At 40.6% G+C, this 21907-nt stretch overlaps 1 protein-coding gene and 1 long non-coding RNA gene across 4 annotated transcripts in view; one reads left to right on the forward strand and one right to left on the reverse strand.

Annotated features, from left to right (window-relative positions):
- The first annotated feature begins 228 nt into the window (after positions 1-228).
- Positions 229-17839, forward strand: LOC122455801. The gene is made up of 2 exons (XR_006274275.1): positions 229-1283; positions 16963-17839. It is a non-coding gene; the product is annotated as an uncharacterized LOC122455801 (long non-coding RNA).
- ING5 (inhibitor of growth family member 5) overlaps positions 4558-21907 on the reverse strand; it is a 45736-nt gene continuing 28386 nt past the window's right edge. For 2 of the 3 annotated variants that reach the window (XM_043492426.1, XM_038417207.2), the window contains 5 exons: positions 18445-18556; positions 17250-17343; positions 15936-16071; positions 13612-13673; positions 4558-7820 (listed from right to left, as the gene is read on the reverse strand). In XM_043492426.1, the coding sequence (XP_043348361.1) occupies positions 7778-7820; positions 13612-13673; positions 15936-16071; positions 17250-17343; positions 18445-18556 (447 nt within the window). In that variant the 3' untranslated portion in view covers positions 4558-7777. The remainder of the gene's footprint in view (positions 7821-13611; positions 13674-15935; positions 16072-17249; positions 17344-18444; positions 18557-21907) is intronic. The other variant, XM_043492427.1, reaches the window with a different exon arrangement.

Genomic DNA, 21907 nt, shown 5'->3' on the forward strand with positions numbered 1-21907 from the left:
CAGAAGGGGGTTTCCAAAGAGGATGGAGCTAGGCTGTTCTCAGATGACAGGTGGCAGATGACAGAACAAGGAACAATGTTTCAAGTTGCAGTGGGGTAGGTCTAGTTTGGATATTAGGAAACACTATTTCTCTAGGAGAGTGGTGAAGCACTGGAATGGGTTACCTCAGGAGGTGGTGGAATCTCCATCCTTTAGAGGTTTTTAAGGCCCGGCTTGACAAAGCCCTGGATGGGATGATTTAGTTGGTGCTGGTCCTGCTTTGAGCAGGGGGTTGGACTAGATGACCTCCTGAGGTCTCTTCCAATCCTAATCTTCTATGGTTCACCCAGCACTCACGTACATACAGGACTGTCCCTAGGCACACATGGCTGCGTAGTGCACCCGAAAATTTGGGGCACCATTCCCCTCGCTGGCCGCAGCTGGAATCCTCTTTTCTCTGGCCCCTCCCCCGCGCTGGGGGTTTCTCCCCGACCGTAACCCTGCCCCCTCCCTCCCACACTCCTCAGCCAGCTGGCTGAGAACTCCAGCCTCTGGCTTTGCTGATCCAGCCTCGGGGAGCCCAGAGCGGCACAGCCCGGGCCCACCACTGCCCGGAGTGGAGTTTCTCTCTGGACCCTGCCTGCAGCACCACTCGGTCTCTGGCAGGGCCCAGGCCAGAGCCAGGACAGGAGGAGCGAAACTTCCATGTGAGTCAGGGAGGAGGGGGGAGGAGGGAGAAATGGGGGGACTTAAAGAGATAGTGCACTCACTGTCTCTCACACTTCCCTAACGCACACAGATTGGCTCTCATACCCACATACACTGCCTCTCACGAGTTACAGTCCCCCAATACAGATTGTCACACACATACAGTCTCACACTCCCCAGCACACACTCTGTCACACAGTCCCCCAACACACAGTCACACACAAACACACAGAGTCTCTCTCTCTCTCTGTAAGGATTTTTTACAGTCTATCTGACCAGAAGACTTTGGGGAGCCTTATAATATACCTCCTGCTAGGTCCCGCCTTAAGCCCATTTATCAGAGCTGGAATAAAAGAAACCAGATTGATATTAACTCACAACAACACTTTATTTACTAAAGAGAAGGAAGGAAGGGGAGGGGGATGGATTAAGGACACTGGAGATTTGGAATATAAACATACACATGCGCACACACACTCAATAAAGCAAAAATGTTTTTCTACCTCCTTTGGGTACTGCTGGTGGCGAGGCTGCAGAATCCGGACTGGTGAGATCAGCAATGGATACCAACAGTGGATCACAGGTGTCGAAGACAGGTAAGTAACCCTATCTCAGACCCACCCTATCCCTCTTTGCGTCGTCTATGGGTGAGTGTCAGATCTAATTAACCGGATCTAGTCCGAGAATGCACGTCTGCTCCCCAAAAGAAAATAACTAATAAACCCCAAGACAACAATTTTGTTCAGCAAGTGGTTATTGGCCTGCAGTAGCCAATGTGGAAGGTATACCACACCACAGAGAGAGAGAGAGCTTTTTGACACCTGAGCCCCAAAGATTCCAGCGTTCAAGAGCTCCTGGCCCCTCCCTTCATTTCTTTAAATATAAAAACCGGTTACTTAGCAATAACTGATTCCCTGTCTTTTCACTTTCCCACCTTTTGCCCAGTATAGGGGAACAAGAAACTGTCACAATATGGCGATCACCTTGTTCTTATCCAGACCAAGATGGCTACCTAATAAACAATGCCCTAAAATCCAACTGGGTGTGTGCCTTCCCCAAGAATTGGGCAGGGCTGTAATTAACATGTCTCTCTCACACGCCCTGGCTCTCTCTCACACACAATACACACACACACACACACAATTTGCACACATGCACACACACTTGTATTATTGCTGTTGTTATTACTGCTTGGTATTTCCTGTCAAAATGCTTGTGGTGAGCCAAGAGTGCTTGGGCAGCAGGAGGGCCATGGGCTCTGGCAAGATGCAGTCTCCCTGTGACAGCGTGAAACCTGTCTTGAGTTACTGCTGCAGTCTCTGATGCGTATGAAGCTCAGTGTGTGTCAGCAATGTTTTGCACTGTATAGAGAAATCTGTACAACGTATGCTCATAAAAATTGCCCCCTCCCTGAATGTGGAGGGAGATATGCCAGCTTTTTGCCCCCCCACCCCCATATGAATTGCACAAACTGGGTTTTGGAATAAACAAAAACAAGTTTATTAACTATAAGAAGTAAATTTTAAGTGATTATAAGTAAGGCTGTGAGTCTGTCATGGATTCTGTGACTTTCTGTGTCTTCTGCTGGTGCTGGGGACCAGCTGCAGCAGTTTGGGTGCATGGGAGAGGGCTCAGGGTTAGGGGCAGGTGGTTGGAGGGGCGCGGAGGGGCACTCACCTGACAAAGGGCCATGTCCCTGCCTAATTTCAAATCCCTGCTCAAAAGGTCAACAGCATTTTTTAACATAGGCAAAACATTATTCCATAGCCTCATTCTCGGAAATGGCTGCTTTGGCTAAAATTTAAAAAAACAAAACAAAACCCATTTAGAGTGAGGCAGACACCCAGTGTGGAAAATTCTAGGCCAAATGGATTAAATTTGCAAAAGTCATAAATAACTGAAAACGGGGTCTGTCTTTGAATGAGAAGTGTCAGGCAACCTATGTAATAGGTGGTGCCAACAGCCCTGCCTATAATAATTTAGTGTGTGATAAACAATTGGTGTGATGCACAAGTCAGTATAAACTAAAAAAACCCAAAACATTGCCCAAAAAACCCAAAACACAACCCTGCAAGGGATTGCACCATTGATACTTAAAGGATCAATTTAAAAACCTTGTATTTCCCTTTACTAACATCCTCATTGATTCTGTACAAGTGAAATCTGATTTGCATGTATAGTTATGAAAATTATAGTGTGTTTGCATCGTTGTGTCCCCCAACATGAAGTCATCAATGTACTGAAGTCTTCTTGACGCCCTATGAGAGAACTTTTCTTCGGCTATGGGAGAACCACTGTGCTTTCAAAGATTTGAACTGTAGTACATTCATCAACATTTTGATTTATTATGCATTTGTTCTATTTAGCTATTTATAGTGTAAGCCCCATGGATTGAGTCTCTTTCTGGTTTCTATGACACTCTGAGGACTTAAATACTACTACTTTTTTGGATGTGGATTTTTCTTCTAGTAGGCTTTAATATTACAGGTTTCAGAGTAGCAGCAGTGTTAGTCTGTATTCACAGAAAGAAAAGGAGTACTTGTGGCACCTTAGAAACTAACAAATTTATTTGAGCATAAGCTTTCGTGAGCTACAGCTTATGCTCAAATAAAAGCTTATGCTCAAATAAATTTTAGTCTCTAAGGTGCCACAAGTACTCCTTTTCTTTTTAATATTACAAACACTGTATTTATATAGGTCAGTTCCCTTTCCCATATCCCATTGCTGCTTCCCTTTCAACCCCCAAAAAAATGCTAGGCTCCTTCCCAACTCCCCTGCTCCCTACCTCTGTGATCCAGTCACTCAGAGTTTCTCCACAAATACACTGGTTTACACCAAATCAAGCCCAGCCAAAAAACATACCAAGAGTCCGCCTGATTTCAGGCTTCAGAATTTCATCTGATCGCCTGCTCAAAAAGCAGCATCCAGCCAGTACCCCCCTCCAAACGCAGTCATTACAGGCATAGTGGATAGCATTGGGTCAGATGGGCCTGATTCTCCTCTGCTTTGCACTTTTAGTTATTGACACGCACAAAATGCTACTGTTTTGACTTGGTACCATATTATACTTACCTTGCACTTTGAAAATTTATTTGGGGTAGTTTATATCTAATGTCCCCACAAAGTACCATGACCTGACAAAGGAGACAGAAAGAAGTAAGTAACTACTTGATTAAAAGGCCTCACTCACAGACGCTGCAGTCCCTATCCTCGAACAGGCACCATAAAATCGCTGGCAAGAGGTATGAGCATGGGGAGAGCCAAACGTTGTTGCACAAGGCGTGTATATTTTAAGTTTGAACATTGGCAGCATCACTTTGGGTTGCCGCCTCTAAGGTACAAAAAAAAAGCCCAGGACATCCAGGATGATCCTGAGCTGATAATACTGGACAGCTGGCAGTGTATATGGAGAACCCTTACAAGATTCCCCAGGACAGCCACCTCAGAAATAGAATCAATCTTGGGAAAACCTGGACCAGTGGCAACCCTATACTACTAGCCTCTAAAGCAAGTGCAGCAGACACAGAGACATTGCTTAACTGGGACTGGCAGCACATTGGCTATATCAGTTGGAGCCAGTGAGTAGCAGTATAACCCTCACTCCATCACCACCATGCGGAGAATGGGTAAGATTTAGAGAACTTGCCACCCAGGTTTTAAGTATATGAAATGGGTCCCCCTCCTGCCATAAAACCCTTTGTTAAATTCAAAGTTAACAGAGCTAATAATAGTCATTAGCCTTGGGACCGAGATGTGAGTTTGAGATATATATACATCCATCCCATTATTTATGTCAGTATCTATGTACGTTCCCTTTGTGCAGGGATTTGAAGCTCTAGCCGGGAACCCTGAAACAATGTGATTTCAGACTTTTATTCCCAAAAATACTTTATTTATAACAATATATCCATTATCTATAACATAATCCAAAAATACTGCTATACATTTTTACATTTTTTAATAAAAAGATTTATAATATTCTCTTCCATTTACGAAGGGAACATATCTAATTCCTTTGAGAATAAAACATAACATTCAGGTTAAAGTTACATCATCTCCAATTTGGATGAACTGTGATAAAGCTGACCACCACAAAATATACAGGTGTCTGAAAAAGCTTTTCTTGATAATCTTTAGAGGAACATTCCTTTTAAATCTCTCATAGTTCTGTCGATCCCTCTCCACAAAAGTAATGTATATTTAACACTGCACATTCAAAATACAGGACTTTAAAATTCTTTAATGACCAAAATCAAGGCTACTGATCTTCCTGTCTAAAGAGGAGCAAAAAACCCTAAATCAGAAATGAATGGGCAAACAGATACTATTAAGTCTGTGATAACTAACTTTTAGAACCTCTGTTAGGGTGTGTTCCATATGGGATAGCTTTATTGCTCAAACTCTGTTCCAACTCAGATGATCTGAAACATTTGAGAGGTTGTGCTGCAAAGTACATCTGTCATCTCACCTAGTGTTTGTGGTCCCCATAGATACCTTTCATTCTTAGGACTGATAACATAGTGCTAGCTCTAGGTCTTTAGCTTCCTTGGTTAAAATAGAAAGTATTCATTCTTTCAGGCTACAGCCACTCAGACAAGAATCACTAAATAATTTGCTGCTCTAGGAAATTCTCTCTAAATTTATGGTAATCAACTTTGCATTGATAGATCTGTAACTGCTTGGTTATGCAGCAACACCTCCAAAGAGATGTGTTGGCTTTTGAGAATCAGTTTAACCAAACAATTACAATCTATGGTAGTTATTTCACAAAGTATTTTTTTTAAATAAGCGCTGTCTACAATATTGTATCATTAGATGGATGGGGAAATGGAGCCTGAGTCTTCATCAATATTACAATCTTCAAGACAGTGACACTCCTACTTGTAATCCAGTGTAACAGGATAATGAGGTATGGGTGTATTCACTGGCTACTGAACTACATGCTGATTTGCGAAAAGTTTACTCTCCAGACAAGAGGCAGAGCCACTTCTTATATTCTGCGATGAGAAACAAAAAAGGGCTGCCTATGTTCCCAGATCTGGCTTTGTGCAATTGTGCTTTCTCCCCACTTCCCTCCAACAATCTGTTGCTAAGTTCTATGCACATATTTTTGGCTGTGTGTGTGTTTTAAAATGGCAAAAAACATAGTCCTGTGAACATGAAAACTTCATATACACCATATGGAGTGATGTGATATAACAGGGATATGTACATCACATTTTAAAATACAGAACTCCAGAGACACTTTTTTCCATAGCTGATGTGACAATCAAAATATATTCACAGATAACTACACTGATACCAAGAGGGGTTTTCTATGACATTTTTGTTTAACTGCTATCTCCTACAAAGCCAAACGCAAATAGTGTGACTGCAAGAAAGGAGAGTCAGCAGTTGTGTTTTATATTCTTAAATCACAAAATGTACACAAAGGGCACCATTCAGTGGTCCTCCTGTAAGAGAAAGACTATCTTGTTTGTTTTTTCAGCTAGAATTGTGCTATATAAGTCTGTCTTTTGAATTAATTGTTCTGCTTTGTTGTAACACTGTGGGCCTGATTCTGTTATATTGTAGCCCTTTTCTGATACTCCAATGGTCTATACAGTGGGCTACACCATTACAGCCACTTGTGGTCATAGGTAGTGGAATCCCAGAATATGGGAAGTACAAAAGCAACAAACCCATCTTTACCTCTCTTCTTAGTTTCTACACCAAGCATAGCTCAGTATTGGGTGAGAGGTCAGGGAGGAGGGGAAGAGAATAAAGGACTTGTGTGTAATATTTTCTTTTCCTCCTCTTGGATTTCTGTCTTCCTTCCACTGTAGGGTATGAGACTTTAATAACAGCAAGATTCACATTTTATCTGTCAACCTGAAAGGCAACTCAAATCAAAACCATGCAGATTTCTCACCAAACAAGCAAGATGTCCCTTTTAAAACATTCCTGCTGTGTGGACTTCTGTTTTATTAGCAGTGGTTCATGATAGATGCTGATTAATATCAGAAAAACTGCAATAGGATTAAAGTTAATGACTTCATCTAAGGTTTGCTGCACCATCACAAGAATCTGTATCTTATTACTATATTATTCTCCTCCTAAAACTTGTTTTCCTGATTATTTACCAAAGTGCAACATAGAGATATAAGTAATGTAAACAGACCTTAATTTTATTTCATGAGTAAATCTGACCCTACTATCTTCATAATACCACACTAGGTTTTTGACTTCACTGTAAAGAACTTAAGGCATTTTTAGAGAAATGGGATATGGGCAGGAAGGTCTGCACTCTCTCTTGCTACCGCTGTCACTATGGACACAAACCAGGGCAGATCTCTTGCTACTTAAAAATGATTTTCCTCCAGAATGGACAAATGTTTATGAGAGGAGAAAGGAATTCAAAAGAGGGGTCTCGATGTGGGAGCCGGATCAAGTCCAAGGCAGCAATGCAAAATTAAACAGAAAAATTCCCAATAAGAAGAGATGTGCAACTTCAGATACACAGAGCATGCTTCACCAAAATTACTTACAATGCTTTGCTTTGGGGAAATAAGACACTGGAAATAGTTCACTGGTCTGCATGTTGCCTTCAGTGCTACAGGACTGTACAAACACAAAAAATGGACTTCACTCCTAAATATATGAATGTACTTCATGCAGGCTGCAGTTTTATAGAGATCCTTCATATACATTATGCATAACTTCTTGCCTACATTATTTAGGTAGTGGCAATCCACCATGCTGAAAATGCAGCTTTCTCATTCCCCTGAAATGCCTTAGGCAGATTCATAGATTCCAATGCATTAGCAAAAATTCCAGCTGTGGGCTGCTCTAAGTATTTCATAGTAACAGCTATCAGTGCTGTGTGAAAATAACTTAAATAAAATCCCTGTGGCAACTTTCTCAAAAATCCTACCCTCCCTCACCAAGTTGTCACCTTCTTTTTAAATAAGAATTACAACTGGCTGTTGGACAATTAAATATCAAATCAAAACAAGAAGGAAGATAGGTCAAAAACTAAAAGATAATATTGCAACATGTAAGAAAGAATATATTAAACTCTTCTTCTGGATTTGATGTACATTCCCCTTTCTTACTTCTTTTTCTTCCTTTCCTGAACACAACGGGGACAGAACCTAGGACAGAAAAGCATAATATTAAGCTTCAACAGATAAATATTTTGCCTGGGAGCTCTTCACTAATTTGGAGGAAGAGAAAATAAATCAGCTATATGGACGTCAATTCCTTTTGTTGACGCTGTACAGAGCACAAATATGGGGGAAAGACATTTCATTGGGATGGATCCAGGAAATTTGAACAACTAGCAAAAGAGTTGTAGTGTTTGAAGGGTGAATGTGGCAGAAGGGGGATCCTCAGTCTCATTTTAAAACAAAGTTGGTTTTAGTTATCTGAACAGAAAAAAACTGAATTTTTTTAAGTGTGAAGACACCTCCTTGCCATAACTTGTATGTTCTTAAAAAATAGATGAACCAGATAAATTACCCCTTCTCTTTGAGATGAGACCACACACGAAAAAAATAGCTCAAAGCAAAAAAATCTCAGAAAAGTTACAAGCTCCCAAAGACAGGGTGGAAAGTACAAACATACTCACTCAATTTTAACGATAGCACTGCAGTTGCTACTCAATTATATAGTAGTACATATGCCATGCAGGAATGTGATGTACATACAGCTGTGCAAATACATGTTTTGTTTGTAAACTGTTTTGATTAGGCTGATATCTTGTAAATGCTTGCAACCTGAAATATCCTGTTAGGGCTTTATTCTAAGGGCTGGTCTACATTAACACTGTAAGTGGACCTAAGTTACACTAGTTCAATTATGTAAGTTATGTGACCGAAGTCCATGTGACTTAGGTTGACTTACAGTGGTGTTTACACTGTGCTATGTCCACGGCAGATGCTCTCTCGGCAACATAGCTTCCACCTCTGGGTGAGGTTGAGTACAGATATTGATGGGAGAGTGCTCTCCCATCGACTTAGTGCATCTTCACCAGACCTGCTGAATTGACACTGCTGCATCGATCACAGCGGTGCCAATTTAGCTGGTAGCATAGACATGGCCTAAGCCTATTAAAATCTATGGGAGTTTTGCCATGGACTTCAATGGAAGCAGCCTTTAGAGATGAGAATAGACATTTCCTAATGTATCGTGTACATCCACACAAATACAATTCTCTAACAACGTATGTTACAAGCCTGCATCTAGTCCAGTGCAGGGGACTAGACTAGATGACCTCGAGGTCCCTTCCAGTTCTATGAGTCTATGATTTCTATATTAGTGAGAGCAAAATTCATGCACCAAGATTGGTTAAGATATCAGAATTTACTTTTCTTCATGATTGGAGAGAGGCAGTCAAGAAGAGAATCAGCAAACAGAACCTGTGCCTCCAAAACCAGGAGACAAAAGCCCTGAGCTAAGTGGGGAAGTGGGATACCAGGAGGAAGCACGAGTAGGAGAGCACAAGAGGGGAGGGCTCCTGCCTCATACTGAGAAAGCAGGACAATCAGCGAGTTATCTTGAATGCTTAACACAAATGCAAGAACCCTGGGAAACAAGCAGGGAGAACTGGAAGTCCTGGCACACTCAAGGAATTATGATGTGATTGGAATAACAGATACTTGGTGGGATAACTCACATGACTGTAGTACTGTCATGGATAGATATGTTCAGAAAGGACAGGCAGGGCAGAAAAGGTCGGGGGAGTCGCACTGTATGTAAGAGAACAGTATGACTGCTCAGAGCTCCATTATGAAACTGCAGAAAAACCTGAGAATCTTTGGATTAAGTTCAGAAGAGTGAGCAACAAGGATGATGTGGTGAGAGTCTGCTATCGACCACCAGACCAGGGGGATAAGGTGGATGAGGCTTTCTTCTGGCAACTAACGGAAGTTACTAGATCACAGATTCTGGTTCTCATGGGGGACTTCAATCACCCCAATATCTGCTGGGAGAGCAATACAGTAGTGCACAGACAATCCAGGAAGTTTCTGGAAAGTGTAGGGACAATTTCCTGGTGCAAGTGCTGGAGAACCAAGTAGGGGCAGAGCTCTTCTTTACCTGCTGCTCTCAAACAGGGAAGAATTAGTAGGGGAAGCAAAAGTGGATGGGAACCTGGGAGGCAGTGACCATGAGGTCATATTATAGGGATAACAGAAACATGGTGGAATAGTAATCATGACTGGACTATAGGTATTGAAGGGTATGTGCTGTTTAGGAAAAGACAGAAACAAGACAGAGTCCGTCTGGGCAAAAATTACATTGGGGAAGATAACTAGTAAAGCCTCTCCTACGATAGTGCTTGGGATGTGCTATAGACCTCCGGGATCTAATTTGGATATGGATAGAGCCCTTTTTAATGTTTTTAATCAAGTAAATACTAATGGAAACTGCGTGATCATGGGAGACTTTAACTTCCCAGATATAGACTGGAGGACCAGTGCTAGTAATAATAATAAGGCTCAGATTTTCCTAGATGCGATAGCTGATGGATTCCTTCATCAAGTAGTTGCTGAACCGACTAGAGGGGATGCCATTTTAGATTTAATTTTGGTGAGTAGCGAGGACCTCATAGAAGAAATGGTTGTAGGGAACAATCTTGGCTCAAGTGATCATGAGCTAATTCAGTTCAAACTAAATGGAAGGATTAACAAAAATAAATCTGCAACTAGAGTTTTTGATTTCAAAAGGGCTGACTTTCAAAAATTAAGGAAATTAGTTAGGGAAGGGGATTAGACTGAAGAATTTATGGATCTAAAGGTAGAGGAGGCCTGGGATTACTTTAAATCAAAGCTGCAGAAGCTATCGGAAGCCTGTATCCCAAGAAAGGGGAAAAAATTTATAGGCAGGAGTTGTAGACCAAGCTGGATGAGCAAGCATCTTAGAGAGGTGATTAAGAAGAAGCAGAAAGCATACAGGGAGTGGAAGATGGGAGAGATCAGCAAGGAAAGCTACCTAACTGAAGTCAGAACATGTAGGGATAAAGTGAGACAGGCTAAAAGTCGAGTAGAGTTGGACCTTGCAAAGGGAATTAAAACCAATAGTAAAAGGTTCTATAGCCATATAAATAAGAAGAAAACAAAGAAAGAAGAAGTGGGGCGGCTAAACACTGAGGATGGAGTGGAGGTTAAAGATAATCTAGGCATGGCCCAATATCTAAACAAATACTTTGCCTCAGTCTTTAATAAGGCTAAAGAGGATCTTAGGGATAATGGTAGCATGACAAATGGGAATGAGGATATGGAGGTAGATATTACCATATCTGAGGTAGAAGCGAAACTGAAACTGCTTAATGGGACTAAATCGGGGGGCCCAGATAATCCTCATCCAAGAATAATAAAGGAATTGGCACCTGAAATTGCAAGCCCATTAGCAAGAATTTTTAATGAATCTGTAAACTCAGGAGTAGTACCGAATGATTGGAGAATTGCTAATATAGTTCCTATTTTTAAAGAAGGAAAAAAAAGTGATCCGGGTAACTACAGGCCAGTTAGTTTGACATCTGTAGTATGCAAGGTCCTGGAAAAGGTCCTTGAAGTCTTTAAACCATGATTTGAGGACTTCAATAGCTCAGACATAGGTGAGGTTTTTCGTAGGAGTGGGTGGGTGAGATTCTGTGGCCTGCGCTGTGCAGGAGGTCGGACTAGATGATCAGAATGGTCCCTTCTGACCTTAGTATCTATGAATCTATAATCTATGAGATGGTCAAGTTCAGGATCCTGACACAAAGAAGAAAGGAGAGCAGCAGAATACCGACCCTGGACTTCAGAAAAGCAGAGTTTGACTCCCGGAGGGAACTGATGGGCAGGATCCCCTGGGAGAATAATATGAAGGGGAAAGGAGTCCAGGATTGCTGGCTGTATTTTAAAGAATCCTTATTGAGGTTGCAGGAACAAAATATCCCAATGTGTAGAAAGAATAGTAAATATGGCAAGCGACCAGCTTGGCTTAACAGTGAAATCCTTGCTGATCTTAAACACAAAAAGGAAGCTTACAAGAAGTGAAAGATTGGACAAATGACCAGAGAAGAGTATAAAAATATTGCTCAGGCATGCAGGAGTGAAATCAGGAAGGCCGAATCACACCTGGAGTTGCAGCTAGCAAGGGATGTTAAGGGTAACAAGAAGGGTTTCTTCAGGTATGTTAGCAACAAGAAGAAAGTCAAGGAAAGTGTGGGCCTCTTACTGAATGAGGGAGGCAACCTAGTGTCAGAGGATGTGGAAAAAGCTAACATACTCAATGCTTTTTTTTGTCTTCACGAACAAGGTCAGCTCCCAGACTGCTGCACTGGGCAGCACAGCACGGGGAGGAGGTAACCAGCTCTCTGTGGAGAAAGAAGTGATTCAGGACTATTTAGAAAAACTGGATGAGCACAAGTCCATTGGACTGGATGCACTGCATCCGAGGGTGCTAAAGGAGTTGGCGGATGTGACTGCAGAGCTATTGGCCATTATCATTAAAAAGTCATGACGACTGGGGGAGGTCCCAGATGACTGGAAAAAGGCTAATGTAATGCCCATCTTTAAAAAAGGGAAGGAGGAGGATCCGGGGAACTACAGGTCAGTCAGCCTCACCTCAGTCCCTGGAAAAATCATGGAGCAGGTCCTCACGGAATCAATTCTGAAGCACTTAGAGGAAGGAAAGTGATCAGGAACAGTCAGCATGGATTCATGAAGGGCAAGTCATGCCTGACTAACCTAATTACTTTCTATGACGAGATAACTGGCTCTGTGGATGAGGGGAAAGCAGTGGATGTGTCATTCCTTGACTTTTGATATGGTCTCCCACAGTATTCTTGCCAGCAAGTTAAAGAAGTATGGGCTGGATGAATGGACTCTAAGGTGGATAGAAAGCTGGCTAGATCGTTGGGCTCAACGGGTAGTGATCAATGGCTCCATGTCTAGTTGGCAGCCGGTATCAAGCAGAGTGCCTCAAGCGTCGGTCCTGGGGCCGGTTTTGTTCAATATCTTCATTAATGATCTGGAACCTGGCATGGATTGCATCCTCAGCAAGTTTACAGATGACACTAAACTGGGAGGAGTGGTAGATACGCTGGAGGGTAAGGATAGAATACAGAGGGACCTAGACAAATTAGAAGAGTGGGTCAAAAGGAAATCTGATTAGGTTCAACAAGGACACGTGCAGAGTCCTGCACTTAGGACGGAAGAATCCCATGCACTGGAACAAACTAGGGACCGAGTGGCTAGGCAGCAGTTCTGCAGAAAAGGACCTAGGGGTTACAGTGGATGAGAAGCTGGATATGAGTCAACAGTGTGCCCTTGTTGCCAAGAAGGCCAATGGCATTTTGGGATGTATATGTAGGAGCGTTGCCAGCAGATCGAGGGACGTGATTATTCCCCTTTTTTTGCATTGGTGAGGCCTCATCTGGAGTACTGTGTCCAGTTTTGAGCCGCACACTACAAGAAAGATGTGAAAAATTGGAGAAAGTCCAGCAGAGGGCAACAAAAATGATTAGGCAGCTGGAGCACATGATTTATGAGGAGATGCTGAGGTAACTGGGATTATTTAGTCTGCAGAAGAGAAGAATGAGGGGGGGATTTGATAGCTGCTTTTAACTACCTGAAAGAGGGTTCCAAAGAGGATGGATCTAGACCGTTCTCAGTGTTACCAGATGACAGAACGAGGAGTAATGGTCTCAAGTTGCAGTGGGGGAGGTTTAGGTTGGATATTAGGAAAAAACTTTTTCACTAGGAGGGTGGTGAAGCACTGGAATAGCTTACCTAGAGAGGTGGTGGAATCTCCTTCCTTAGAGGTTTTTAAGGTCAGGCTTGACAAAGTCCTGGTTGGGATGATTTAGTTGGGGATTGGTCCTGCTTTGTGCAGGGGGTTGGACTAGATGACCTCCTGAGGTCCCTTCCAACCATGATATTCTATGATTCTACTTACCATTTTCCTTTTGGTTTTGTGGTGAGGTCCACACAAGCGAAGTGAAACCACTCAATTGGACACTGCAGTTCAGGAAAAAAAGAAAGAAGAGAGACTCTTAGCATTTTGCACATATAAAACTAGGAAAGGATAGCCTACCAATGCAAGTTATTTCATCAAATGTATTTGTGCTGTGAAGTTGTGCAGGACACTGTAAGAACAGATATCCAGAGTGTACCTTCAAAAAATATAAGCCATATTCATAGAATTACAGAAATGTAGGGCTGAAAGAGCCCTTGAGAAATTAAAGTCCAGTCCCCCGCACCATGGCAGGACTAAGTAAACCTAAACCACCCTTGACAGGTGTTTGTCTAACTTGTTTTTAAAAGCTTCCAATGATGGGGACTCCATGACCTCCTTTGGAAACCTATTCCAGAGTTTAACAACCTCTACAGACAGAAAGTTTTTCCTAATATATAACCTAAATCTCCCTTGCTGCAGATTAAGCCTATTACTTTTTTCCTACCTTCAGTGGAGATGGAGAACAATTGAACTCCATTCTCTTTCTAACAGCCCTTCACATATTTGAAGACTGTTATCAGATCCCCCCTCAGTCTTCTTTACTCAAAACTAAACATGCCCAGTTTTTTTTAACCGTTCCTCATAGTCCAGGGTTTCTAAACCTCTTATCATTTTTGTTGCTCTCCTCTGGATTCTCTCTAGTTTGTCTTCATCTTTCCTAAGGTGTGGGGGACACAGTACTCTATCTGTGATCTCACCAGTGCCAAGCAGAGTGTGACAATTACCTCCCATGTCTTACAATTATTGTTAATACAGCCCAGAATATTGGCCTTTTTCACAACTGCATCACACTGTTGACTCATATTCAATTTGTTATCCACTATAACCCCCCTGATTTTTTTCAGCAGTACTACCACCTAGCTAGTTATTCCCCATTTTGTAGTTGTGCGTTTGATTTTTCCTTCTTAAGTGAAGTATTTTGCACTTGTCTTTATTAAATTTCATCTTGTTGAATTCAAACCAATTCTCCAATTCGTCAAAGTCATTTCGAATTTTAAAACTGTCTTCCAAAATGCTTACGAACCCAGGCCCCCTCCGAATTTGGTGTCATCTGCAAATATTATAAGCATACTCTCCACTCCATTACCCAAGTCATTAATGAAAATATTGAAGAGAACTAACCAGGATGGACACCTGCTGGACCCCATTAGATACACCCTCCCATTTGACAGCAAGCCATTGATAACTACTCTTTGAATATGGTCTTTCAACCAGTTGTGCACCCACCTTATAGTATTTTCATCTAGACTACATATCCTTAGTTTGCTTATGAGAATGCCGTGTGGAACTGTACAAAAGCCTTACTAAAATTAAGATATATCACATCTACTGCTTTCCCCCATCCACTATAGATATTCAAGTGACACCATCATAGGACCTAATCACATCAGCCATGCCATCAGGGGCTTGTTCACCTGCACATCTACCAATGTGATATATGCCATCATGTGCCAGCAATGCCCCTCTGCCATGTACATTGGCCAAACCGGACAGTCTCTATACAAAAGAATAAATGGATACAAATCTGACATCAGAAATCATAACATTCAAAAACCAGTAGGAGAACACTTCAACCTTTCTGGTCACTCAGTAACAGACTTAAAGGTGGCAATTTTGCAATAGAAAAGCTTCAAAAACAGACTCCAGTGAGAAACTGCTGAACTGGAATTAATTTGCAAACTAGATACTGTTAACTTGAGCTTGAATAGAGATTACGATGCCTGGGTCATTACACAAATTGACTCTATTTCCCCATGTTAAGTATCCTCACACCTTCTTGTCAACTGTGTGAAATGGGCCATTTTGATTATCACTACAAAAGTTTTTTTTTCTCTTGCTGATAATAGCTCATCTTAATTAATTAGCCTCTTAGAGTTGGTATGGCAACTTCCACCTTTTCATGTTTTCTGTATGTATATATATCTTCTTACTATATGTTCCATTCCATGCATCTGATGAAGTGGGCTGTAGCCCACAAAAGCTTATGCTCAAATAAATTTGTTAGTCTCTAAGGTGCCATAAGTACTCCTAATATTAATTATGTTGAGTATCTTGTCATCATTAACCTTTTTAGTGAAGAATAAAGCAAAATAGGCATTAAGCACCTCAGCTTTCTAGATGTCATCAGTTATTAGTTCCCTTTCCCTGCTAAGCAAAGGACCTACACTTTCCTTTGTCTTTCCCTTGCTCCTAATGTATTTAAAGAACCTCTTCTTATTGCATTTTATGTCCCTTGCGAGGTATAACTCATCTTGGGCACTTACATCGGGATTGTCACAGCCAATCATTTCTCCATAGGACACCTGATGGCACAAGCAATATGTGGGCTCATTGGGATCCACTGGCATGTCTAGGACATCCGAGGGGTGAACAGACAGGATGGCATCAGCAAACTCAGAACTGTGGAAGAAACAATGCTACTGAATATTCAGTGAGAGCAAATTACTTTTGCTCATTTAAAACTGAATATTTCATAGATAACTAGTTTCACTTGAAAATTTAGCTTTAAATACATCTTAAGCTTAAAATCAATTATGAAGGTTTAGGAAATATATTAATTAAAAATACAAATGGATTTGGATAATTTTGAGCATTGGTCAAAAAATTATATGAGGTTTAATGTAAAGAAATGGAAGAATAATTTGCAGCATACAATACATACAAAAAAGGGAGTACTACTTAGTTAGCAATGATAAGCATAGAAAAATTGAGTTGATGACCAACTAGAAACAACAGGAATGTGACAAGAGTCTATCCTTTTCAGTAGTAGCTTAAAAATCGTATTTCTATCAGAAAATTTTGAACTCTGGTTCAAGTAACAGCCAAGATTGCTACAACTGAAAGAATGTAATATTTCTCTATTTTTCCAGTTCATTTATTCATGCATTTGGCAGCATTTTGCATATAAACAGTTGCTGAAAAGACCATTACAGACATTAACAGGAACAATACATGCCTTATAATTTTTAAAATAATATTTTTATGGTATCATGTAATTCTATTTAAGGATGCTTTATAAGAAACTGGAATTATTTTTGTCATCACTTTCAAAATATTCAAATTGACAGTGTCCTGGATTAGGTGACTCAAGATTATTTAGGATACCTACCCTATGATATAGAATACCAGGAAATGATTCCAAGAATGCCCTAGGATTTCTGGGAGCATGATGCAACATCACAATATACCTCAGAATGAGTAGTTCACCATTATCTGCACGCCAACTCAGTGTAAACTAATACAAATGGCCACACACAAAAATGCTAAGCTTACTTTTCTTTATGTTTGCAGAAAGCAAGAGAGACTGCATTCCTGCCACCTCAGATACAGATACTGTTCCAGCCATATTAACTCCTTGCTCAGACTATGAGAACTTAATAATTCAAAGATATCTTGACACTGGTACCAGGAGAAAGCGTGAAGAGAGGACATATTTAAAATGGAGTCTGAGTAGAAGAATGCTCTGGGAATACAAACTGTTCAGCTGGAAGTATCATCAAAAGGGCCAGGAAGGTTTGACTTAGTATTTTATAAATTTACAAAGCTTTTCCACAAAGCCATGAAAGGTGTGACCTTACCCTCCTTTTAGTTTTTTCCTCTTTGGAGTATCTTCTTCTGATGTTCGCCTGCCTCGACCCCGGGAACCTCTCTTGTCCTTTTGACTTCGTCCCTCTGAAAGCCAGAATTATTTCAAATTAAGGGCACCCCAGAAAAAGCATTGGATGCTTTTTTTGTGTGCACCTATTATTTTAAACTTCTGTTTTGCAGGTTCTTTATGTACAAGGCTCTTTGGATATTAAAAATATGTATGATTTACAGATACTATATCACACACAGTGCCAACTTCTGTTCTGGTTGCAGCTTGTTCAGCCCCATAACACAAGTCAATAGAGTTGCACAGGAGTCACCTGGAACTTGGCCTGGTTCTGTATATTCAACAAATCATTTAGTAAAAGAGAGCTTTAAAAATACACTCAACATCTTCCCATCCAAGGACTATGTGTGGTTAATCAGGGTGCAACATACATATGCCTTCACCAGCACCCACTAAACAGACCTCAAAACCATGTCCTCAGAAATTTAAAGGAGAGAAAAGTTGTACAGCATTCATTGTTTACTGTACTTAATTTGGCTTTTTGCCATTTAAAATTTCTAATCTATATTAAAGGAACAGGAATTTTCCTTTAACTCTTAAAATTTCCTACTGTCATCAGGTTACATTGGACTCTTAAGTCAGAAATAAAATGCTAACATTATTTTAATTAATATTTTTCCTTAATGAGAAAATCATCCTCTCCCACCACAATGTCCTTTACTTCTCAAGGCAAGGCACAGTTGATGCAAAGTTTGCTCAACTCAGAGTAGATTCTTTAGTTTCAAAGTTTTAAGAGCTACAGACTGTGGATACCACTTTTGCCACCACAACTCAGCTTCATTTGTAGCAGTGCTTATAACCAGTGACTTACAGAAAGGACTATTTCAGGATGTGCTGACTCAGCGAGGCAAGGGACCAGCTTCCAGCAAGAAAGGTTAAGAGGGCTCTAACCTAGATTCTTTCTTCCGCTGCCCACCAAATGGTGGCACCTTGTCAAAATGACCTAAACTTTTTAAAAGCATTAAATAAAATTAAAAAAACACACACCAAAACTTCAAAAGAAAGTAATGTATGCTCCATCACAGCCCTTGTGCTCTACACTGGATATGCATATTTTACAGCAAGGTTTTCCAGGACTGAGCGAGATGGTGTAGTCACATTAAAAATAACTCACGCACTTTTCAGGCCTCGACCTCCAGGGCTTTCAAAGTCACTGCCTTCCAACTTATCCTTCAGATCTGCTTCAAATCGTGCCAAGTCTGCATCCAGCCGTCGGATGTGTTTATCCACCTGCATGGGAGAGAAACTACACGGCTGAAAAAAAAAAATCAACCAACCCAACAAAAAAATCCCAGCTATTCCAGCAGGTGGGACACTAACAGTTCAGGGCATACTGGGACAACTCACCCTTACTAAGCATGTCCTTCCCTGGATCGATTTGCAGTTACACTTTACAATAAAGGGTACATTTATAATAGGTTAAGAAAGTATTAATAGATGTTATAAACATGTTGCAGACATGAGTAGTATGTGTTATAGATGGTTCAAAGCACATCAGTAGAAAGTGTTATCAGAGATGGCTGTAAGCCTTAGTTAAAAGCATCTATTGACTTGCTGCACTTTATAACAATTAATTAAACATTTACTAAATCATGTACTAACTCTTTATGAATTATTTATAAATGAAGCATCAATACAGAGAGTGTGACAATAGTCTTTAAAGAAAAATAATCACCTAATAAAATATTACTACCTAGAGGAGGATCGATTGGCATGATGGATTGGAATCAAACTTGCCAAGATGATAGCGTTTGAAAGTTAGTACTGACACCTGTTCTGCGGTCTATGTGAAACTGAGCTGGTCTCACTCCAGTCCCTATGGGCAGGTGTCCTCATCACAAAAGACATTGGTAGCAATTTCTGAAAAGAGGTCAAAGTCAAATGGGCTGGTGAAGAACTTGCTTGCCTTTAGGGATGATCATTCTAACGTCAGGGCTAAGGCATACTATTGGAGTGACAAGAGAAAGCTCTGCCTTTGCTGTGGATAAAGAGAGGACTCCAGTGCCATCAATCTGGAATCTTTCAACAGCACTTATTTAAAACCCCCCAAGAATACTACATCACTGATACTTGGGGACTGTACAGCTCAGGAGATTTGTAATGGGACATAGAGTCTTTCACTTCTGGTTTATTAATTCAAAACTGAGTGAAGTCAGCAAGGATCAGAAATTGTTACTATTAATCAGCCTGAAATGAATTCTGGCTTGATTCTAAAACTAGTGAACGTACTTCAAGAGCCACCATCTCAACTGACATCATGTTTGGCAGTCTAAGTCAGTACCAGGAACAAAGATTAAGAATTAACTACTTTCCTATCTCACCCGCCAGGTCAAAATTGCGGCACACGGCTTGGATAGTGCAGGAAAGCTTACATTCATGCTCCCTGTGCATATCTGACTTTAGACTTCAAGGTTATCAATCTGAACATATTCAGGACCCTTTTTGAAAAAAATTGGGAAAAAGATAATGAGAGAAGTACCAGACAAAGCTACATTCTTTCCTCTTCTACACAGCACTAGAACCACCAGCAATTAAACTAACAACTCACTCATGTATCTCTTGTATCACCGTAAGACCTTCCTCCTATAAGATCTCAACATATGCAGATGACATTAATGATAATCTATCAAAACAGATTCTTAATTTTCTGGAACGGATCGCAGCTTTTAGGAGCTTCACAGATTACAAAATGAGATGGGGATAAAAAAAAAAAATCAAAACTTTTGCCTCTGTCCCAGATAGCTCCATCACAAATATTCTTTTGAAATTAATCAAACGAATGGAACTTCTTTCCTCACTTGAAAAAAATCTTCTTTCCTTCATAATCAACTCTCTTTGAAAAATAAAAAATAGAAAACAAAACAAAGTCTGGAGAACTCAAAAGCTAAGAATCCCTTCTGGGGTCACATCAATATTCTAAAAGTAATCTCTGCCCTAGGTCTGCTATGCCCTTTGAGTAAGATACTATCGCAAATTTCAGTTTAAACTTTCCACAACATAAACAAAATCTTCATTAACTTTATCTGAGCTAAACAGTCCAGATACTCATATAAAATATTTAAAAGGCCATTGTCTATTTAAAAATATTTATTTCTTTAGGCATGCAGTGAAACTTATAAAAAAAACAACAGGTCAGCAGCATTCTGCTGCTACTGGTAAGCCATGATTAGTAACAGAGGCAGGCAGCGAAATGCTTCACTGGGGAGGAGAACTCAAGAACCAAGATTGAGGGAGAGGCAGAGTAAGGCCTACACACAAACGGATTTGATTTAAATCACTAGTCAGGAAGACTCGATTTAATCATGGTTTTCTACATAAAAGTGCATTCTTGTTGGTTGTTATTACCTTAATACAGTGGTTCCCAAACTTGTACTGCTGCCTGTGCAGGGAAAGCCCCTGGTGGGCTGGGCCTGTTTGTCTACCAGCCACGTCCGCAGGTTTGGCCAATCGTGGCTCCCAGTGGCCGTGGTTCGCTGCTCCAGGCCAATGGGAGCTGCTGGAAGTGGTGGCCAGTAAGTCCCTCGGCCTGCGCCGCTTCCAGCAGCTCCCATTGGCCTGGAGCAGCGAACCGTGGACAGTGGGAGCCGCGATCGACCGAACCTGCGGATGCGGCAGGTAAACAAACCAGCATGACTCACCAGGGGCTTTCCCTGAACAAGCAGTGTCCAAGTTTGGGAAATAGTGCCTTAATACATATTCTTCACAACTCAGAGATAGATTTAGGTTTCATTTTTAGAAAGTACACACTATACATTTTTAAACAGTAATTTATTTTGAAAACTTTTCAGATCAGTTTTACAGCTATATCAAAAAATGAATGATTGTTTGGTTATTTCTTTTACCAAAAGTAATTGAAGCAGATATTTATGAAGTCATTGGGAGGTGAACAATCTTTAATTCAACAGGTTAATCATTAATATTTGGGGATTTTCTTGCCATGCTATATTAGGAGGAGAACATCACGAGACAGACATTTAAATTGTTTTATTTAACTAAAACAACAACGTTAAGTATTCTGGATTTTTTTCTTCTACAGCAAACATATAATATTTTAAGAAAACAAGCATATATCCCTAGCTTCTCACATTTATCTCCAGACTTCTTCTCCTTGTCCAGATCTATTCCGCCCCCAAAAATCTTCTATTCATTGAACTTTCTGAAACTTTGCACTTCGAGGGAGAGGTAAGGGGAACTGACTCTGTGTACACAAATTTGCAGAGGGACAATAGAATTGAGGTCTGTTATTTCTCACCTCTATAAATTATTTATTTAAAAACATTTTCGCTGTTAACAAGCATGTTACCTCTGGAGATACAAATAAACAGTTTGAGAACTGCAAAACTAAGCATCTCTGATAGTATCTTCTAGACTGAGAGCACTGAGTCCCATTGGGTAGATAGAAAGATTAACGTAAATACAGAAGCCTGTGGAACCTCATAAGATTAGGTCCCTAATCCATGAACTATTAGAACTCATTTTCAAAACTTTTCTTAAACATTACATGAATATATTGTCTCATACTATAGAATTAGAATTTATAATCCCTATTACATGATGAGAAATCCTTGAGCTATAATGTAT

This window comes from Dermochelys coriacea, chromosome 9 (genome assembly GCF_009764565.3).
Source record: "Dermochelys coriacea isolate rDerCor1 chromosome 9, rDerCor1.pri.v4, whole genome shotgun sequence".
Taxonomy (NCBI): Eukaryota; Metazoa; Chordata; order Testudines; family Dermochelyidae; genus Dermochelys; species Dermochelys coriacea.